The following is a 20,203-nucleotide window of genomic DNA, read 5'->3' as shown; positions in this document are numbered from 1 at the left end:
TCCATCAGCTTAACTAGCACTTTTCTCCCCTGAGTTTTTACTCTTTAAGGCATTTATGGGAGAAAAGCATCCCACTCAGCCTTCATTTTGCCAGCTAAGCTCCTCTTGCAAGACAAATCTTCCTTCCTCTGCCCACAGCTGCTCTCCTGGAAAGGCTATGCTTCTCCATTTCAATTTCCATCACCTTGCATGCAGTTTAACAACAGGCTCCAGCTCAGATCTGACCCACAGACACAGCCATTGCTCAGGAATTCCGGTGGTGAAGCTCACGCAGGCCAGACCCTGAGGCCAAGAGCTCTGCATGCCACGGGAGCTGACGGCAGGATTTACTCACACTTTGTACACAGCGTAGAAAAGCCCTGAGGAGAAGCAGAGCCATATGGAAACAGTTTTGTGATGGGAATTTTAGCACAATAAATCCACGAGTTTGGACCCATATTTCACTGGCACATCCAAGGGTGCCATGTATGTGAGACTGTTGTGGTGCAGGGGGAGGTTTGATTTAAAAAACGATGGATTTGCTAAAAAAAAAAAAGGCAACAATCAAACTCAAAGGTAGCATTACTATTCTGCTTGCAAGTGCTCTGTAGCCTGAAGGGGAGGAATGAATCAGGCTGTGATTAGGAGCGAGATAAGCCAAAATCAGATAAAGAAAAGACATCATGTAGTAGAAAATTGAGAGGCCAACTCTATACACAACTTGATGAGTAATGAATGTTGGGATTAAAACGTGACCGTGTTCCTCACTTATGCCATTGCTGCCAGAGTGCAACGAGTGGCCAGGAGTCCATGAGGGCAAAAGCTCTGTGACTGTGAAAGAAGGCAAACTTCACACCTCAGCTACATTAATCTTTTTACCATCGATTATACAAAATGGGATGAATGCACACGGTCCTGTGCTTCCTACATCCTCACCAAGCTTTCACTGCAGCACCTATCCCATCCCCTGCGTCACTCCATTGGCACACACAGGGCTGCCTGGCATCGCAATGTTGGCCAAAGGCAGTGAATAGAGGAAAAAATGATTGAAGTGCAGCCACTCTTTGATCTGATGGCAGCAAAGGGCCCAAGGGTCTGTCAGGAGAAGGAGGGGGAAACAGAACAGCCCCCCTGGCATCGCCCATTTCAGGCTCTGAAGGACCGTAGCACAGACACATGGAATAAACAACAGGGACTGAGGTGGACTTGAGCATCTCTGAAGATACCTCTCCTTTCACCCAGGCAAATTAATATTCTTTCTGTTCAGCATAGACCCCCCAGCCTCTGGAGAAACATTTCTCTTCCTGCCAAAACATGTTAGCACACACCCACACCTATCCGCACACTGCATATAAAAATAAGATCGGTCCTCTGAACCCGTTACTGTGCTGCACACACGTACGTGTGAGCGTATGCAGGGCTGCATCTATCCATACTAACAGCAGGGATGTATTATGCTCTCCATCAGTGGCTGGAAAGGCTATTTTGTCCTCCATGGAAGGCATCAAGCTCTGGACCCACTGATGCCAGCAAAGAGCTCTGACATTTCCGTTACTAATATTAGTATAAATTCAGTTCTCTCTCGTAGATATTCAGAAAATGTTAGCTACAAAAGCAGCTGTAGGAGGCATTTCACCCTATGCTATCCATTAGCACACAATTAGTTTCTGCATGGCAGAAAAGCCAAGCTTTGACCTATAATATATATTTCTCAACATCCTATTGCCTAAAATAATGCTAAAAAATATATGAAACCCTGAGCATGGAACCCTTGCTGGAAGATTGATAGTAACGATGGAGTCAGAGCACGCAGCCTCCTTCTGCCTATGTTTTTCACCAACTCAGATTATGACAAGAACATAACCAGACATACTGTACTTCTACTTGTGTGGTAAAACAAAGGTTATAGATTTGTAGAGATACCTTCTTCGTTACTTCCCCTATTAAGAGTCACAGTGTGTGAAAGCCTGCACAAAACTGCATCCCAACAGCTTTGCTACACAAGGCAGACATCAAAGATAACAGCTGGCACCAGAGATGAATTGGGCTCCAAAGCCTGTGTTCTGCTTTTTCTTCTTGGAGTTCAAACAAGAATAAATTCCAGTGAAAACAATGAATTTACATCAATCCAAAAGCACAGCCCAGTGCTGCAATAAATATGTTTTCTGTTTGAATCTCTGCTTCCCAGACACCAGCTGGTTAAACTTTAATGAAGTTAAATTCGTGACATTAGCATAGTCAAGGCACTGACAACCAAACAGAAGAAATGGACTCTGTTACCTTTGGTTATTTTAATTGCCTAATTGGTAGTGAATGCTCAGCCTGGCACATATAACTAAAAATGAATTCAGTACTGAGCAAAATTTTGTGGGACAAAATGCTAATGGAGAAAAGGAGTGTTGTAAAAGACGTGGCATACTGTGGCATAACACAAAGTATCAGAGATCATCAAAATATTCAACAAGAAAGAATTTTGCTCTTGGATGCTGTTTACTTCTGAAGATAGTAACCCACTTCAGAAGTTATCTGCCTTGGAGAATAAGCATAAGTTTCTCATGAGAAAAGGCGAAATGACAAACAGATTTCTTCAGATCTCTTTGATGCTGGTGGTGCCCCAGGGACAGATGGGTCCCAAACACACCACGATGATGCAGTAGGAGGACTGGACTTGCTGCAAAGAACTTGAGTAGTCTCCCATGCAACCTCACAATAAAGTAGCCTATACCAGGTTTCCAAGTCCTCAAATGTGGGCTGAATATCTTAGAAGAAGAGAGATCCCCTTTCTTATGTATGGGAGAATTCCAAGACACTGAGGTACCAAAATCTGCTTCCCCCAAGTCATTTTGGCACACTGCTCCCTGAAACGTAGGATTTCCAAAAATGGAAAGAATAAGCAAAATAGAAATGTGAGCTGGGTGCATCTGAAATCCTGTCTAAAGGGATCCTTGTTTCTAATTTCTGTAGCGGAGATAATAACCTCCAATAAACAGCTCGTTTCCAGAACGCAGACCCTTTTTATTCTTTGTGTGATTGAGAGGCTGTTACATCCTCTAATGTATTCTTCGAACAGATACTCTTGCTATTATGAGCCCTGCTGCAAATGTTAGACGTTCTGCTCAGCTGCACTAGGTTGAAGGAGACGTGCACTGCTCCATTTACCTCTTGATCAGATGAGTGCTCAAAATGTAGAAACTGGAGCAGCAGGCCATGCCAGCCCCATCCCCACCTGCACCTGGGCAGCATGAGCTGTTCATGCCCAAATCCCTGGGCTATAAAATGGTTTTATATGAAATGCTTCTCCCTGTCCTCGTCAGCTAGCATCTGTCTTGTGCTCCAGCACATGAGAGTTTATTATATCCGTTTATTTTCGTTTCCTGTCTAAATAGCTGAAATGGAACTCAATATTCCCTGCTCGGTATTGTGTACATCCATTACCATGATAGCAACTTCCTTCTGTCTCTCCTCTCAGGATTTATTTCTGTTTCTCTTTGATAATTTCTGAGATATTGAGTTGAACGTTGTGTTAAGTATTTTTAATAACTGCTTTTCAATGCTTACATTCCCAAAATGAAAACTCACTTTCTGTTAATGTTCATAGCTAGGAAAACATAAAACTAAGCTTTACGATCGGTGCCAAGAGCAAACAGCTACAGATTGCCCACAGAAGGCTATGGGTGTTATAAAGGTAAACTCATTTAATCCCCTCAATCTCTACTTTTTGTATTTATCGTTCACTTCTCTATCACTTCTCCCCCTAAGCCACATTAGTCATTTTTAGTATGAAATTCCCTCTCTACCAGTGCTGAAAATTAGACAATTCAGAGAGAGCAAAGCAATTCAAACATCCCGTCTTTCACTTTTGTGTCAGACCTGCTCATATCCGATCAGAGAGAGATGAATTTCTCTCTTCTCTTGTAATTCATACACTTCTGCTTCTATGTAAATATGAGACATCTTGCTTTTGCCTTAATTTATTTCTCACACCCTTGTGCCTCCTCACGCACTCTCTACCCAACTGAGAGAGCGAAGAAAAGATTCCGACTTGGCCATATTTTTAATTCTAGTTCATTACCAAAATGCTGAAAGTCTTTGTATGCAGTAAACCCAACAAATCTGAAATGCTAAGTTCCTTAAATTAAGAAAAAGAATGTCATTACTGCAGCCTGAACACGAGTTCATTTTGTGTTCTGGCTGCATCAGTAAATTTATTGCTGTGATAATACAAGAAATAATGAATGACATATTTGGTTGAATTTAAGCACAACCAAGGGAATTCACTGCAGTACAGAAACAATGACAAAACTGTGAGTGAATTGATTCTGCAGATGTGGTCTGACTACACTTGACTGTTCTTCTCAAATTACCTGAAATCAGGCTTCAAAATTCAAACAAATTACGTTCACTTCTGCTGAAGTGACAGAATATTTTCATTATTTTTGCAGAACTTGACAACTTGACTTTTATACTATTTTAAATGCAATACAATGAGAGTATGTATATACATACGAGGATTTTCTAAGCAAGATGCAGAATTAACTCTGCCTCTCTCACTTCAGGGCCCGGAGTCCAATGTAAGAAGCAAAACATTCATTGCTAATGGCAGAACTGCTTATCTTCTCAACAAACACAGAAATGACCACTGTTCTACATCACTAGGACCATATAATCCCTCTTCCTACTGTTTTCTACTCCTTGATGCTTGGAATGGGATTCTTCCGATCAAGAGGAGAGATCTTCAGTATGATATAAAGTGAACAAATTGGTTTGTTTTGCAACTTCTTCGGTTGTTGACTTTCATTTCTTGTCTTTTGTGCCATAGAGAAGTACAGCATGGGTTTTGCTCACCGAGCAAAGGAAGAGGAATTCAGTATGACTTGTAACAGAGCTACTAAAACATGACTGCAGCAGATTAAGACATATTTCTGACAAACAGGAGTGATGTAAACCTTTAAGACAGATTTAAACTCAGGAATGGATGAAAGGAGACAGAACTACTGATGGAACAAGGAGCTATCACAAATCCATAGCACCCACATTATCAACCTGCAGCAAGAGCAGAACATCCAAACTCTCACCTTCATTCATATTCATGAGAACCTCCTTCGTGAGCTAAAAAGATTAGCACAAGAAAACATTCCTGTGACATGCCTTGGAAAAGAGTTTCCAGCCCACCCCATGCATACTTCTCATTTTGCCTAATGATTAAAATTAAAAGCAGACAAATTTGTGTTACTGTCTTACCTAAAAAATATTAAAAAATTAAATGTACAGCAGAGACTGAAGAGAAGTGGCAATCAGAAAGGTTTCTTTTTAAGCAGTTCTTGAAAACAGAAAAGATCTCTGTGTGCAAACTTGACACTACTTCAGTATTTTGTTAGCTTTTTATCACTCCCTTTCCAGCTACCAGCCCATAGCACCACATTCCTAAAAGTATCTTCATTATTCACAAGTTCAGCCTCTGCTCTGGGTCCTCCACTCACTGGAAAATACTGTCGGAGATTCTCCTTTATTGTCACAGTTCTCAGCAGAGCTGATGGTTTCCCTCTGCTCATGGAACCACCTGGGAAACCCACAGGACCCACAGCCCATTCAGTCTAATGGAGATCTCACTTACTGTGGGCCAAGTTAAAGCCAACTTTAGGGTGGCAACCCCAGCCCTTTATTTTGACTTTGTCACCAAATACACAAGATCTAATCTGGGACTGATTGATCAGAACAAGAGCATTGCAAGAGAGCTTTGCTATCTGCTGTTTGTGTTTCTTAAGGAAAAACAGGAAAAAAAGACCAAGAAAGAGTGGAATAATTTACAGCAGAAAAGCCCAAGTCTACAAAGCCTTGCACTTTTACAAGAACATAGGAGATAAACATATATCCATGCCTTGCAGCATGTACTCACTCAAGCACGTGCGTCCATCGGAGTGCAGCCTGTATCCTGTCTGACAGTGGCAGTGGAAGGAGCCGTGGGTGTTGATGCAGCCCTGCTGGCAGCCTCCATTCACCTCTGCACACTCATCCACATCTGTAGGAGAAAGAGAGATGGCTGAAATTACCAAACAGCAGAGACATAGTTCAGTTCTCCTGGAGAAGCATACAGCTTGGACATAATGCAACCACGATGCTCCAACTGTGATGCTGTTTTCTTTTTTTTTTTTTTTTAATGGTTTGTTTTGCAGCCACACTGTAAACAGAGCAAAGAAAATTGAAATTTTGATGGTGTTTTTCAAAGTGCCCACAGGCACCATCTCTGTGGTCTCTTCTTTTGAAGCGCTGGCTAATTAGAATGATCCGTGACACCAATGCTTCCTCAGGGGCAAGAGAAGAGTTCAGGGAGATAAGACAGAATTTAAACATGTCTGGGTATGAAGGTGTCCCTGGTCAAACATTTGGCTACTGCAAAATTATGCTGAAAATAGATTTCTTTATGCATCAGGTCCTTAATCCTATAGAAGGTCTTCTTGAGGATACAAGCACATACAACTGGCATGGCAAAGAGACGTGCAAGATCAGAGCTCGTGCTCCCAATCAATGAGAGCATAGGCATTACACAGAAGTGCTTTTTGTGCCACGTTTTCTGTGACTCCAGTCCCTTGGGCTTTGGCCAAGGAGGTCAGCTGTGCTGGCTGTGCCATCTCCCATCTCCTTACGATTCCCAGCCCCTCACTGTCAGGGCAGCACAAGAAGCTGAAATGTCCTTGGATCTGTGCTCAGCAACAAGTAAAATATTGCTGTGTTCCCAACAGTACTGCCTTCTGCAGCACTGTATCAGCTACTAGAAAGATAATTAACCCAACTGAAACCAGGACAATCAACTTGAGAAAGCTGCTGTAACACTTCATCTGAGAAGGAAGACAATGGTGGACAAAAAAGAGCAACAAAAGTTGAAGTAAACACTTGAATGTTCAGCAATAATTCACAAGACTGAACTTACAAAAGTATCACATAAGCAGTTTCTGTATATTTTCTGCAACACCACACTACAGTAAACAGCATTTGATTGGCATGTTGATACCATTACCTTAAAAACTGACACAGAAATCACTGGAAATAAGGGCCAGTTACCCATTCCCTGACCTGGCAGATCCTTATCTTGGGTCTGTCCTTTCCTCACAGCCCCCTGGGACAGCAGCTTCACATCCCTCCATCTCACCCAGGGGCAATGCTGGAGCCAAGTCATGCTGACCGCTGAAGATTCCTTCTTGTTGCTAAACCCAAACTTCCCTAAATTCCCCTCTGCACTCTGTATCTGTATCCCCTACTGTGACTTTTTTTCTCTTAAAGATTCACACTGATTTAACATCCCTTTAGATCAACATTCTGAAACCACCTGAAAGGCTTCACTCGTCCAAACAGCTGTGAATGAGGAGAGTGGAATGGAAAGAAAGACAAGAGTGGCTACAAGGAGAGGCCATCTGCTAATTGCTGCTGCCAGGGCAGGGGATGGTAGCAGAGCCAGGAATGTGGAATAGAGTGGAGCATGGAAAGGAGAGCACAAGGAGGGGATCTTCCCCCCTGGTATTGCACTCAAGGAGTATAGAGGTCTGGCTTTCATATTTTTGCTGTCAATGTATCTGCTTTACATTTGGCTTTGATGGTTTACATTTGTTACGCTTTTATGTTTATTCCAGTCTAGAAAATCTAATCAAAATTAAATGAAAAAGGAAGTTTTAAAGATGATTTGGAAATGCACGACATCCTGGTCCTAAGGAAACATATTTATCAAGTTAAATTTTAATATTTCACATGTGAATTTCACTCACCTAAAATGAAGTCCTGGTGCTGAGTAGCATTTAAATTCAGACCATTTGCTAATGTGTGCCACTTTTTAATCCTCCTGCTATATTTGTTCTTTTATTGGACTGTATACTATGTACATTTCCTACTGCCTGAAGACATCTGGAATACTTAAAAAAAACCAACAAACCAAAACAGAAGTTTCATTTTTTTTTAATGTAAACTGTAAACAGAAAATGTTATTCATCTTGTTGGATGTTATGCAGTTAAGAAATGCTCTGCTGAAAAATCCCAGGATGAAATCAAAACCAAGAAACCATTTGTCTTGAGTATCGAAGAAATAAAGTACACAAAAAAGGCTCAGAGAAATACAAGAAGGAAGAGGATGAGCTATATAGTTCCTCTTATCCCAGTATTTATACCTCCATTAACTCAGTTACTACAAGCTTCAATGTATTACCTTTATAGGCTGCAGTCAGCTGCAGAGTTTCTCCACGCACCAAACACAGCTTTACATTAGGACATCAGTGCTTACAAAGGAGAAAAAATAGCCAAGATAACCAAAACTAGCAATTACACTTAGGCCCACCTGTTAGACTCTCTTGGAGCATTTTGGGGCCTGGATTTCCAGCACAGCACCTGGACCTCTGCACTGGCCACAGCCCTTCTGCAAACCTCATCCCCAAATGTCCCAAAATGTCAGCATGCCCCCTGCATGGCCAGACCCTTTGCCCACCTCCTTCTTTTCCAACCACTCAAAAAGCCCCTCTGGGGCTTTCTGTGGGAGATCAGCATGGCGAATTAAACACTGAAAGATCTTTCCACGTGCTGAGGATATAATGAAGAAATATGCAACAAGAAGCAGCCTTTGGTGCCACCTACGTCTCAGGAAACAACTCTGCCCCCCAGTTACAGAAGAAAAACATCTTCATTATGTTTCCTAGGGAAGCAGGCTGAAAAGCAGACCTAATGTAAATGCTAGAGCTGAATTAAGAGTTTTACAGGTGTAAGCTATTGGCACTTTTATATTAAAATAGCGACACGTGTAAAGGACATACACACCAGGGAAGCAACAGCTTACATTGCCAGAAGCATATGAGTGGTGTATGACAAGCAGCCATTTCTTTTTCTGCACAGAAATAACTGTAGAAATCTAAAATTATGAAGTCAGTCCACACAGGATTACAGGAGATTGCATCTGTTCAACTCTATTATATAATTAAATTTGGATTCATTTCTACCACAGATCAAACTAAAATACCTATGTGCTACACTGCCTATGGTTACAATTGAGGCTGCTTCTCCAAATAACCTGAATTTCAAGCCACTTTTTCTCTCTTATTTCTAGTTGCCCTGCAATGAAAGCAACTACACTTCCCCTGTTTACAAGGGTGGATAGTGATAGGACAAGGGGGAATGGTTTTAAGATAAGGCAGAGGAGGTTTAGGTTAGATATGAGGAGGAAGTTTTTCACCCAGAGGGTGGTGAGGCACTGGAACAGGTTGCCCAAAGAGGCTGTGGATGCCCCATCCCTGCAGGCATTCGAGGCCAGGCTGGATGTGGCTCTGGGCAGCCTGGGCTGCTGGTTGGCGACCTGCACACAGCAGGTGGTTGGAACTGGATGAGCATTGTGGTCATTTTCAACCCAGGCCATTCTATGAAGACAGAGGCAGAGCCATCCATTGAGATGAGTGGAGCAATAGATTGAGACTGAGAAGCAAAATGAGAAATCTGTGCCATCCCAGCACTACCTTGAACATGGAATTATACTGATGGGTGAAAAAAGCAGAGTCAGTGTGTGAATACCCTACAGTTCAGCTGTGAGAGTTTTGGCAGAGATGCACATTAGTGAAATCTCCCATTGAGAGTCTCTGCTGGCAGCCCACAGCCTACTGGGGATGCACAGAGATGATGCCCTGACTTACCCACTTATCAATGGGAATGGTCTTATGGTCAAACCAAAAGTCAATGCTACCTGGTGCCAGGATGAAAACAGGCAGACCTCTGAGGTCCACACAGCATGGCTGCATGCTACCCATTCCCACACCCAAGAGGATGGGGATGCACAACACCAGTTCCAAATGTGGGAGCAGATGCTGGGCACACAAACCCATAAAATGACACATCACCTTGCCCTTTCCAAGGCAGGTTTTACTGACAACATTAAAGATTTTAAGCCTCCACATTTCTAAATGGGGGCTCTGCTAATTTTCAGGGAAGTCTGCCCCCAGCTGCTTTGGCAACAGACTGATTTCCCTGCCAAATACCCATTTAAACACACTTTCAAATTGCATTACAAACAATTTAAAGCTGTGTGATTGCCTGTTTGGAATTCAAGGTCATCACATCAGTAGCTTTTGTACACAGCCTGCAGGATTGTTTTTGTATTGCTACTTACAATCTTTAGGAACAGCAATGATCAATCAGTTCCTTAAAAATAAACAGAGAGCAGTGCCAGACACAGATAATTAGTGGACCTCCAATTTTGTTTTTATAAAGAAGAAAAAAAAACAACAAGGTGTTTCCAGATCAATTTCCTGCTAACAAACAGCTTCGCTTTTTACACTAAGAAACATAACATGCACAACTAAAGAAAGCCCAAAGAAAGAGAAGAAAATGAGTTCTGACAGCAGAAGGACCAAGCACTGCAGGATTTTCTCCATTCCTCTGACCCTCCTGCTCCTATCAGCTGCACATTACAGTGGGTTTCCATTTGCAGTGCCCTAGGCTGTACATGGGTTGGGGTCAGGCAGCACCTTTTGCCATCCCAGGTCCTCTTTGCTTTTAAATCCTTTTTTTCCCCAAGGGAGCTGTTTGGAAATGTCTACAGCCACTACTCCCACCGCCAGTGCATCCCCACTCCCACAGTGGTACATTCACATCCCTCTTTCTCTGCTATAGTTACACACATAGAGTTGAGCTGTGGTGCAGGGATAGGATGGCCACTATGTCAGATCTCAAAGTGCTTGCAGAAATACTAAAAATTCCTCCCACTGAGGGAAACCACCATACCTCAAAGGCTTCCACAACTGCACCCTTGTTCCCAGATGCCCAAGAGACACTGCATGCAGTTGGAATGAATGACACGTGCACATCACCATTTTCCATTCACCACAACCCACCAGAAGGGATGTAACCAAGGGAAACACAAAATCCTGCTTCCATCTACTTGGAGAACGTCTTATGTCAGTAGTTTTAAATTTATAAAGTCAGACTCTAATTAGAAACAATTACAGCAATTGTTTATAGATTTGATTTTTGCAGCATCATCTTAGAGTTTAATGAAGTAGGAGCTCTGTGGGTGCAGATATGGTACAGAGAGGATTCAGTGCAGTAGGGATACAGGGAGGCAGGGAGAAGTAGGTAAAGAAGCACAACGAGAAACACAAAGGGGCTGCATTTAACATTACCAGAAGTGCACAAACTGTTTAACCTGTGAATTTTCTGGATTGAAGTTAACAAAAGTCCTGCTGCACTGGTTTGGTTAGTAGAATCCAAGGGATGTCTAAGCCTCACACAAGTGATGAAGTGAAAACATCAAACCGTCTTTCCCACCAGTTCACAAAGTGGATTTTATACATTATTTTCACGTTTCTAAGTTAAATAATTTATATAATTAAGAGAAGGGGAGGAAACAGGCTTAATATCCAGTGGTGCATAAGCTGATATTCAGAAATTAATTCTGTGAGAATGAAACATAAAGTGAGAACCACTGTCAGTAGATAATTTTATGACACATTCAGCTCCCTTTAAGTCACGCAGTCTCCCCTCACGTCTTGTGTTTGGAAATGCCTGCAATTTGACAGCCAGTGTGAATCCATTCACAAATGTACTTACTATGAAGCGTGACATGATTTGCTCCTTAAGCAGAAGTTTTTAAAATGATCTCCCCTGCTTTACGGCCATTAAAGGGGTTTTGAGGTTTGAAAGTTTGATTCAAGGAGTTTGGGACCTCCCGGTGCTAGAAAAATATTTGTTCAATTTTTCCACTTTGAAGGTTGTTTGACATTAGCACCAACTGTAAGGAATAAAATACAACAGGTTTTAAGTCTAAAGTTCAACAAGAAAAAGCAGAATTCCTGCTAATTTGAATTAAAAACCTATTTCTGTTTCACTGAATCAAACTGAGCTGCAAAGAGAGCAATTTTTGATAGATTTTACGTTGCAAAATCTTCCATGAACTTTATTTTCTACTACACCAAAAATGCCATAAATACCTGACAAGCTCTCTTGAGTGGTCCACTGGAAACTGATGTTAAAACACCTCAGTGAAACAGCTTTCAGCAGAGATAAATGTGCTCCCGTAGAGTTAGCTGGGTCATTTCAAACTGCTGCCGCTCCCAGGCTTTTATTTTCGCTCCTCAGGCATTTGTCTCTGCCCTTTTCTGGCCCCTCCAATGGATTATATGAGCATCCATTGTCTGCTTCACTTCAAAGTCAGCCAGGTTAGCTCAAATCACTGCTGAAGCTTACTTAAATTTCAGTAAGTCACAGGTGTCCGAGGGAAGCAACAAAATTAATTAATGGAATAGCTTGAGCAAGTCATACTGAAAGGAGCATGTCAAATCTGATAAGGGATTGGTTAAAAGGGATGGTTAAGAGATTCTTTACCCAATTTAGTCGCTGAGAACCAATTGCACACTGAATGAGGACCCTTGTTAGTGCAGTGAGTTTTGCACAGTATTTCTTCTTTGCCTGGGATTAAGCACAAAGCAGCTTTAGCCAGCACCTATTTCGGCAGGGCTACCCAATTAGTCATGCATGGAAACAAGCTTTCCGTGTTATCTAATTACTCACCTTCCTCTGAAAATGAATGGTATTAGAGAAAGACAGAAGGAGAGACAGAAAGACAGCTTTCCGGAGAAGGTTCACTGACTCTCAGTCTGCCTCCTTTCTTCAGACCTCCCTGCTGAATCGGTCACCTCAAAGAGGGGAATTTTCTACCCTGTGGTTGATATCTTGCCTTATATTTCAAATGCTTTTCCTCATAGATTCAATGACTTCAAGCTGTGATTAGGTTGGCTTTCCCCTCCCATACCCCTCGTTTATCTGTCTTTATACTGAGAACACCAGAGGAAAATACTAAATGAAAGTCATATATGGGACACTAGTCATGTTGGGTAATACATATTTATGCTCAGGTTTGAAGGGAGATGCATTTCTTGATTTCTTGACAGTTTTCAAAGAGGGAAGAGGAAAGAGTCATCTCTAAGGTACAGATTGCTCAGGGAGGAACGTGGGGCAGCCAGAGCAGTCACCCTCGATGTGGAGATACAACACCTGGAGCACTGATGGATGCAATAATTCACCCAATCAAGTCCTAATTTCAATTTCCTGATCTGTCACTGGCCTTACTGGACAATAATTGCACAAATAAATTGCTGTGAGATGGCATGCAACCTTATTAGTGGGTCCATGGCTGATTTGAGAGAATGGCATTTGATTTGACGAAAACTCTGGTAATTTGAATTCATTTTGGGGCCTGGTGGTTTTGTTGGTGGTTGCTGTTCATTTGTTTGTTTTAAATATTGTCTTTCATGTGAAGACTGACACAATGCAACCGCATTGTGGTGGGCAGAGACTTGTTCTTCCTCACCTATCCTGGTCCCACCATCTCAGTTCACTCCTCAGTGAGGAGCAGATCTCGTGGGCAGAGGGATGTGAAGACAAAATGGCCAATAGCTGCACTGCTGATTTCTGCTTAATTTCAGTGCCTGACACTCCAGTCTCTCCTGAGATATTTAGTGGTGGTTTAACTCAATAAACAGTCAAGAGCCCTTCATCCACAGCCCTATATACAAACCATATGTTGCAGCTGAAAACTCTGAAGATTGTAATTAGAACTGTCCATTCAATTTAAACAAGGTCAGGAATGAAAACTATTTCAAATTCAATAAACAGGCCATTTGAAAGCATAGATGCTGTGGAGGACAAGCTTAATAAGTTAACTGACAGGTAAAGTTTCATTTCTAATCCTCATTTTGATACCATCTATAGCCTCAGGAGTCAAAACACATCATTGCTCAGTCCTCAAAATATGCAGAGAAAATGAAAATGTCAGCTGAATGAAAAAAAAGGAGAAGCATCTGTTTGATAGCTGCGTGAGCCTGCGATATGTAAACTGCTTTGGAGTCAAGCAGCCCTAATTAGAGTTTCAAGGCATTCCTCATTAAATATACGCACGCAGACATCTATACGTGAGCTTTAAGGAACGATTGGGGTCAGATGATTTGAAAGAAAGTCAGGGTATAGAATTAAAGAACACTTGAATTCTCATGGGCAGCCTTCAGACTACACTGAACGCTTGCATTTAGCAGCGAATAAATACTTTCCATCTCCTTTTTACAATGCAAATCTGCACATTTCTCTCGCCTTTTTTTTTTTTAATGAAAAAAGAATTATCCATTTCTGAATCTCAGATCAAAGTACATGTCACAGAGAATTACAGCCAAGAAGGAAGACTGATAGGGTTACCGGCCTCCGTGCTGGGTTACACTAATAGATATTTTGGCAGCCAGACCCACTGGATGACTCCAATTCACATCAATATGAAACCCACGTAGATGGACGTAGGCTTGCAGTGACAAACTGCTGCCAGGATAAGTGGCTGTAAACAGTGAATTTGGAAGAGGACATTTTGCCCGTGCACTGCCACAGAGTGGGCTGAACACTTGTGTAACTTCTGCTTAAGAAAGAGGCTTTGAGATCACTTGCATCAGAAGGTACAGGGCAGTGCTATGGAATAGCTTGTGATGTGAGGCACAACAGCAGCAGGACACTTTGTTGTGGGACTGCATCATGCCATCAATTTTTAAAGACAATTCCTCTGCGCAATTCAGTTAGGCCATGCTGGGAGGTGAGAGGGTGGCAAAGGAGGAAAGGATATACATGAGGAGATGCATTAATAAGCAACAGCATGACGCAGCCGAATTTCTTGTGCAGGTTTGAATTGGAGAGGTACTAAGGAGGTTTGTGTTGGAACATCAGCATCTTCTCTTAGCATGATACGTCACTGAAAAAAACCAACAGTCATGGAATAAAAAGGGAGAAAGGACTGTTATGATGAGAACACCTCTGTTTTGTTGTTGTTCGTAGCAGCATTAATGCACACTTGCTGTGCCCAGTGAGCATCTTCACTGCAGTAGGACACAGAGAGATGTCTTTTCCACAGTAAGTAAAATATGCAAGAAAAAGGATAATGCTACAAATACCTTCATAATCTGATGTTTCCTGCTTACTGTGCATGCACTCTGCTCATCTGAAACATAAATGCTTATTTGAGACAAACGTCCTGCATGGGTTGGGATGCAGCTTTCTGCCATCACCTGGATAGTCCCATCTTGCTAACTGAGTGGAACAGAAGTCAGTCCTGGTGATAATTGGTTAGGGTGGAAAAGTTGCCAGTCAGATCTGTTTTGTTCAACACGTGAAATGCTTGCAGTGCTGTCAGTATTTGAAGATAGGGAAAGAAATAACACAATATCGAGCTGAGCATATCTCATCCCCCAGGTGAGACCACAGTACTTCCCACACTATTACTGAAAATCCAGCTCACTGAAATTGCTCTACAGCCATTCATTCATTTGATGCCTCCTCAAAATGCTCCCACTAGAGCTATCGTACACCAGACTGAACTTCTAAAACATAAATTGTCAGCAAGGAAAAGACAGTATATTACAGAGATTTTCTTCCTGACACTGTATGACATATGTTAGCCGTGACTGCAGAGATTCCTCCATAAGAACAGGTGAAGAGGCATCAAACATCCCAAAACACTCCTCCACTGACACCGCATCCCTTTTGGGATAGGAACAGTTAACAAGGTGTTCAGGTGGGTCTTTCAAAGATCTGGTATGCACCACCAGCAGGTATATTTCAAGTCAGTCTTCTAATAAATCCCAGATAAAACCCTCAGGTACTCATGTAATTGAAGTTTAAGTAATCCAATGCGATGTTGATCACACTACTGATCTTTTAATAAGGAACTGCAGCCTTCCCAGCAGTTGCTATCTTGCTGACAGTCACGTCTGGATCGCTTCCTCCAGGCCAGTGCTTTGAACAGAGAGGCTGACAGATTTCCGCTTTAGATTCTATCACAAATTGTTTTAAAGTTCCGTGTTGTTTTTTTTTTTCCTGGGACATATCAGATAGCTCATAAAATCCAGGCGCATTTCAATAAAAAGTGGGATTTCTGTTATTGTCCCCATTAAAGATGACATTAAATGCTTCTAAAGAGGAATATAAACAGCGCTGGGGAGCCATACTTCTGCATATCTCTGTATCTGCTGCTCATCGCTGTTTACAAAGCCTGTAGGCAAAGCTATAGAGAATGCAATAGTTACCCTGCACAATGCTCTCCACTGAAAGGCAAATGTGCACATTTTTCCTTTTATAATTTCCATTTAAAACACGAATTGAAGGTTTCCAAGCCTTGCCTCTCTCCGCAAGAGTAATTCAGGAGCAATTTACATTTTCGATGTGCTCAAAACCAACACCAAGATGACTCATGTGCTGTTTATAAGATGCTTATATTTGCTGGTAAATACCTTGCTACAAACAAGCTATAATTTAAGTATTCAAAACTCTTAGTTCAGCATAAAATTACTAACTGTAATTTCGGAGACCATGAACAGGGCTTCAATTTCAGGCTTGCAAAACTCTTCCTACACAATGGTTCTTGAAAGTATGAGTGTATTTTCTTCTCTGACAGCAGCAATCATTGTATCTCCGTAATTGCAGAACAGATTACCTCGCTTTTAATTCACATTAGTCAGCTGCAACAATACCGTGTTTCTTTCCTTTCCTTTAAAATAAACTAATTATTGTCAATCAGCCCAGTGGAACGTTAACATGCTCCGTAACCTGCCTTTCAGAGGTAGTCACAAATACCAAAAACTAGCTAATATAAACTAATCAGAGCCCTAGAAAAGCCTCAAAATATATTTGTACTGCAGTCTATCATTTTTGTCATATTATTTCTAACTACTTTATTTTGTCTGGACAATAATAGGGCTGTCATGTACTGTGCTTTTCGTCTAACTATTCAAAGCTCTTTGCATCCACTAATTAAAACAGATGAAATCCCTGACTCGTGTAGTAAATACTACAGTGTTTCCCAACCTCCAATCTTTTCACTGCCTAAAGACGACCAGTAAAGCTTTGTACATTAGTTGGCACAAAGAGAAGTTATCACAGCAGCATGTTTGACCACCCCCAGCATTCTGCACAAATGAACAACGGTACAGATCAGCGCTGCATGCAGAAAAACCACGAAGGCAACGACTGCCATCCTCCCAGCATTTTACACAACCACTTCTTTCCAAAGATAGTAGCAAGTTATGGTTCCAGACAGTACTTCCACCCTGCTGATAGAGCCCACAGCCAGCTATGAGACACGGTGAGCTTTCATGTGCCATACGGACCTGAGCAGCAGAGCTGGGACTCTGAGCTTGCTGTTACCTGGGAGGCCTGTGCCATTGAGAAACAATTTTTCTCTTTCAGTCCGTGTCAGAACAGTGATCAATAATTCATCTGATAGCTGACACGCAGAACAAGGTGCCAGTTTTCTGTGCTTTATGAATAATACCACGCTGCTTAAAAATCATGCTGTTTTGGAACACAGCAGAAGATGTGCTGTAGGAAACATATTACATATCAATATATAATGCATATATGCGTATGTATATATGTAGAACTACACAAGACTCAGAGCCATCCTTACATAATTTTAAAATTAAACTGCTTGTTGCATTTACTTCATGCAAATGGCTTATTGAAATGCTGCAATTGAATTAAACAGAAACAGTCAGGAAAGAAAAAAAGAAAAAAAGTCTTCCATGGAAAAGAAGAGAATAGGACCTGGGATCCAGCCTGCCCAGGGAGCTGTGTAGGACTCCTGTACTGAAGCTGTTGCTTTGGAGCCCCTTGGTAAGGCGTTGCTCTTGACTCTACCTGCTTGCACCCAACTGGTTAGTGTGAAACTCCTGCTTAAAAAGTGACCAAAACCTTCCAGTGTGTGTCCTTGACTCCACTAAGCACACATACCTGGGGTAAACAAGTGCACTCTTCAATGGTTGTATTTACAGCTGCTAGCTCATCTGCCTCGAGGGATCCGTGATTTCACTCAGCCTTCTCTGTCCCACAAATTAGAAAGGGGAGATTTTTGCAATGGCCAAACGTGAATCAGGAAAAGTGTAATGCAATGCAATTGAAATTCTAAAACGAATCGATTATCAGAGTATCAGGTTCTCTTCCTGGCTAAAAGTGCCACACTGTTACTCAAGATATAGGCTGGAAGTCTCTGGTCCTGTCTGCCCTGCTCAATTCGAGCTCTGTGTTCATCCCCCACCCTCCCCAGTAGAAGAGAAGCAGGTCAGAGCTGAAATGAGGGTGATTTTGCTAAGTTTAGTATATGATACATTTTAATAAGATGGAAAAGGCATGTGTGAGTAATTGAGCGGATCAGGTTTGGAGGGGCACACAGAATGAGAGGGCAGTGACCAAACCAACCTGCAGCACTCACTGTGTGCTGTCAGCCTTCAATTAGCAACCCAAAATTCAGCTCAGGTTTCTGCCTGCCTTGGGCTCGCCATTAATCAGGATTCAGGTAATTCACTTTAAAAGTCCAATAACCTACAATTAATGCTACCTTTACTACGAATCCATTGTAATTTTTCCTACTTATTTCTGAGTATATTTTTGGCTGTAATACTGTCACAGAGAGACAAATGCAGAAAGATGACACTATTTGCCTAGGAGAGTGCAACAGCTCCCAGCATCTATCGATCCTGGCTGGCTCCTAATGCAGCACGGGAGTGCACAGGAAAGGACGGTTGAATGACCTCCAGCATTCATTCCTCCAAAAGAACCAGAGGTAAAACAAAAAGAGAAGCGTCAACTTCCAAAAGAATTACTTTTGAATTGGACATTAAGTGGGCATAGTCTTTAAGTCACAGATAATTAGATAACCGTGGGGCAATTGCTACGACTTAGCTTTATTTCCATATCTCAGGACAGAATCTTGAAGTAGAGATAGATAAAGAGGGATGGGTGGCTTCTGCACATCAAGGAGTGCCTTCACTGGGTTACTCTAAGATTTGGGTTCAAGCTGAGTGGCACTTATTGCATGTGTAATCAAGTCTGATCTATATTTCTTCTTGTAAATTATCATTTCTTTTCCACGTTCTCCTTTGTGCCATTGCACATCACGGCAGTATGAAACCACAAACTTTCTGAAATAAGACACTGGATCCCTCCCACAGACTGCATCCTCTTCCTCAGTTGAAATAAGTAAATAATTAAGAATAAAAAGGAAAAACAACTACTTAGCATTGCTCTGCAGGTGCACAGTGTTATGTCCTTCAGTTTCTTCACAGGACACAGCAGAAGTGTGATGCATTGATTTGATGGCAGGGAAACCAGTCCAAATACAGAATTAGTGTGCTCATTCTCTTTGGCAAAAACAGAGTATTTGACAAGAATAAGTTATGACCAAAATCTCAAGCTTTACAGATTAAATAAATTCTGAGGTCGCCCTAATAAACACTTTCTTTAACAAATCCTTCACCATTCCTTTTAGTCAAGCTATTAACTTCCCTGTGGAAGCAGTGTTTAGAGAGCTCCCATCAGACAAGAAATCAAGATAAATGATTGACACCAACAACTATTACATTACTTGGATAAACAGCAGTGGCACTGCAAAGTCACACACGTCCTCTGAAGGTGGCCATTCCTTGAGCCTCTCCTGCAAAGGTCAGGGATCTGCCCAGACTCTGGAGCTGGGCTCAGCCCCCAGGGATGCCCAGGGACTGGGCTGCACTGATTGCAATACTGTTCTGATCAGTAAAATAAAAGCTTCTTTTCATCAACAGCTAATCATAGGACTTCGTTCATCTGCCTTGACAGATGAGAACACAATAATATAAATAAGAAATGACATTTTACCAAAGAAGGTTAACATAAGGTCACAACATTTTTCGTTTGACTTCTGTAGCTTACTCATGTGTGAAAAGATGCATTTGTAGCTCCAGCCTCAGCACGCTTTACAGATCTGAGCTTGTGCTGATAGGTGAGCTTAAAAATGGTATTAACGTTTAGAAAATAACATTTTTTGCTTTTTTTTTTGTGATGCTTGAGTAAAATTGTTTCAGGTTGATATACAATACAAATAGCGAATACTATATGTATCACAGAATACCATGTAGAAATCAAGGTTACTTCTGCCCAAGAAATGAGGAGCTATTGCACAAAGATGGAGCCAATTTCTGTATACAAATATGTGTTTTTCCTCCCTCACTCAGACCAAGCTACAACTTTCTGAGCAAATTCCCTCACTGGCATCAGCCAGGCTGCCCCCAGAAATATTGAATGCTGCTACAGATGCACTGGACACAGAATAAGGTCTTCAGCCATGTACTAATAAATGTCAAATATTAATTTATTGTAAGATGCAGAGATTTAAATCCAAATCCTCTTTCATCATTAATTTCAACAG

At 41.7% G+C, this 20,203-nt stretch overlaps 1 protein-coding gene across 4 annotated transcripts in view; it reads right to left on the bottom strand.

Moving 5' to 3' along the window:
• LOC125697653 (multiple epidermal growth factor-like domains protein 6) overlaps positions 1-20,203 on the bottom strand; it is a 160,449-nt gene that overhangs the window by 48,726 nt on the left and 91,520 nt on the right. For all 4 annotated transcript variants that reach the window (XR_007378898.1, XM_048955128.1, XM_048955129.1 and 1 more), the window contains exon 6: positions 5,876-5,998. Coding sequence is in view for 3 of the 4 variants with exons in the window: in XM_048955128.1 (XP_048811085.1) it covers positions 5,876-5,998 (123 nt within the window). In the remaining variant the exon portion in view is untranslated. The remainder of the gene's footprint in view (positions 1-5,875; positions 5,999-20,203) is intronic.

Source organism: Lagopus muta, chromosome 9 (assembly GCF_023343835.1).
Source record: "Lagopus muta isolate bLagMut1 chromosome 9, bLagMut1 primary, whole genome shotgun sequence".
In the NCBI taxonomy this organism is placed as follows: Eukaryota; Metazoa; Chordata; class Aves; order Galliformes; family Phasianidae; genus Lagopus; species Lagopus muta.
Note: the sequence above shows the minus strand (reverse complement) of the source record. Positions and strands in the feature narration are given on the sequence as shown.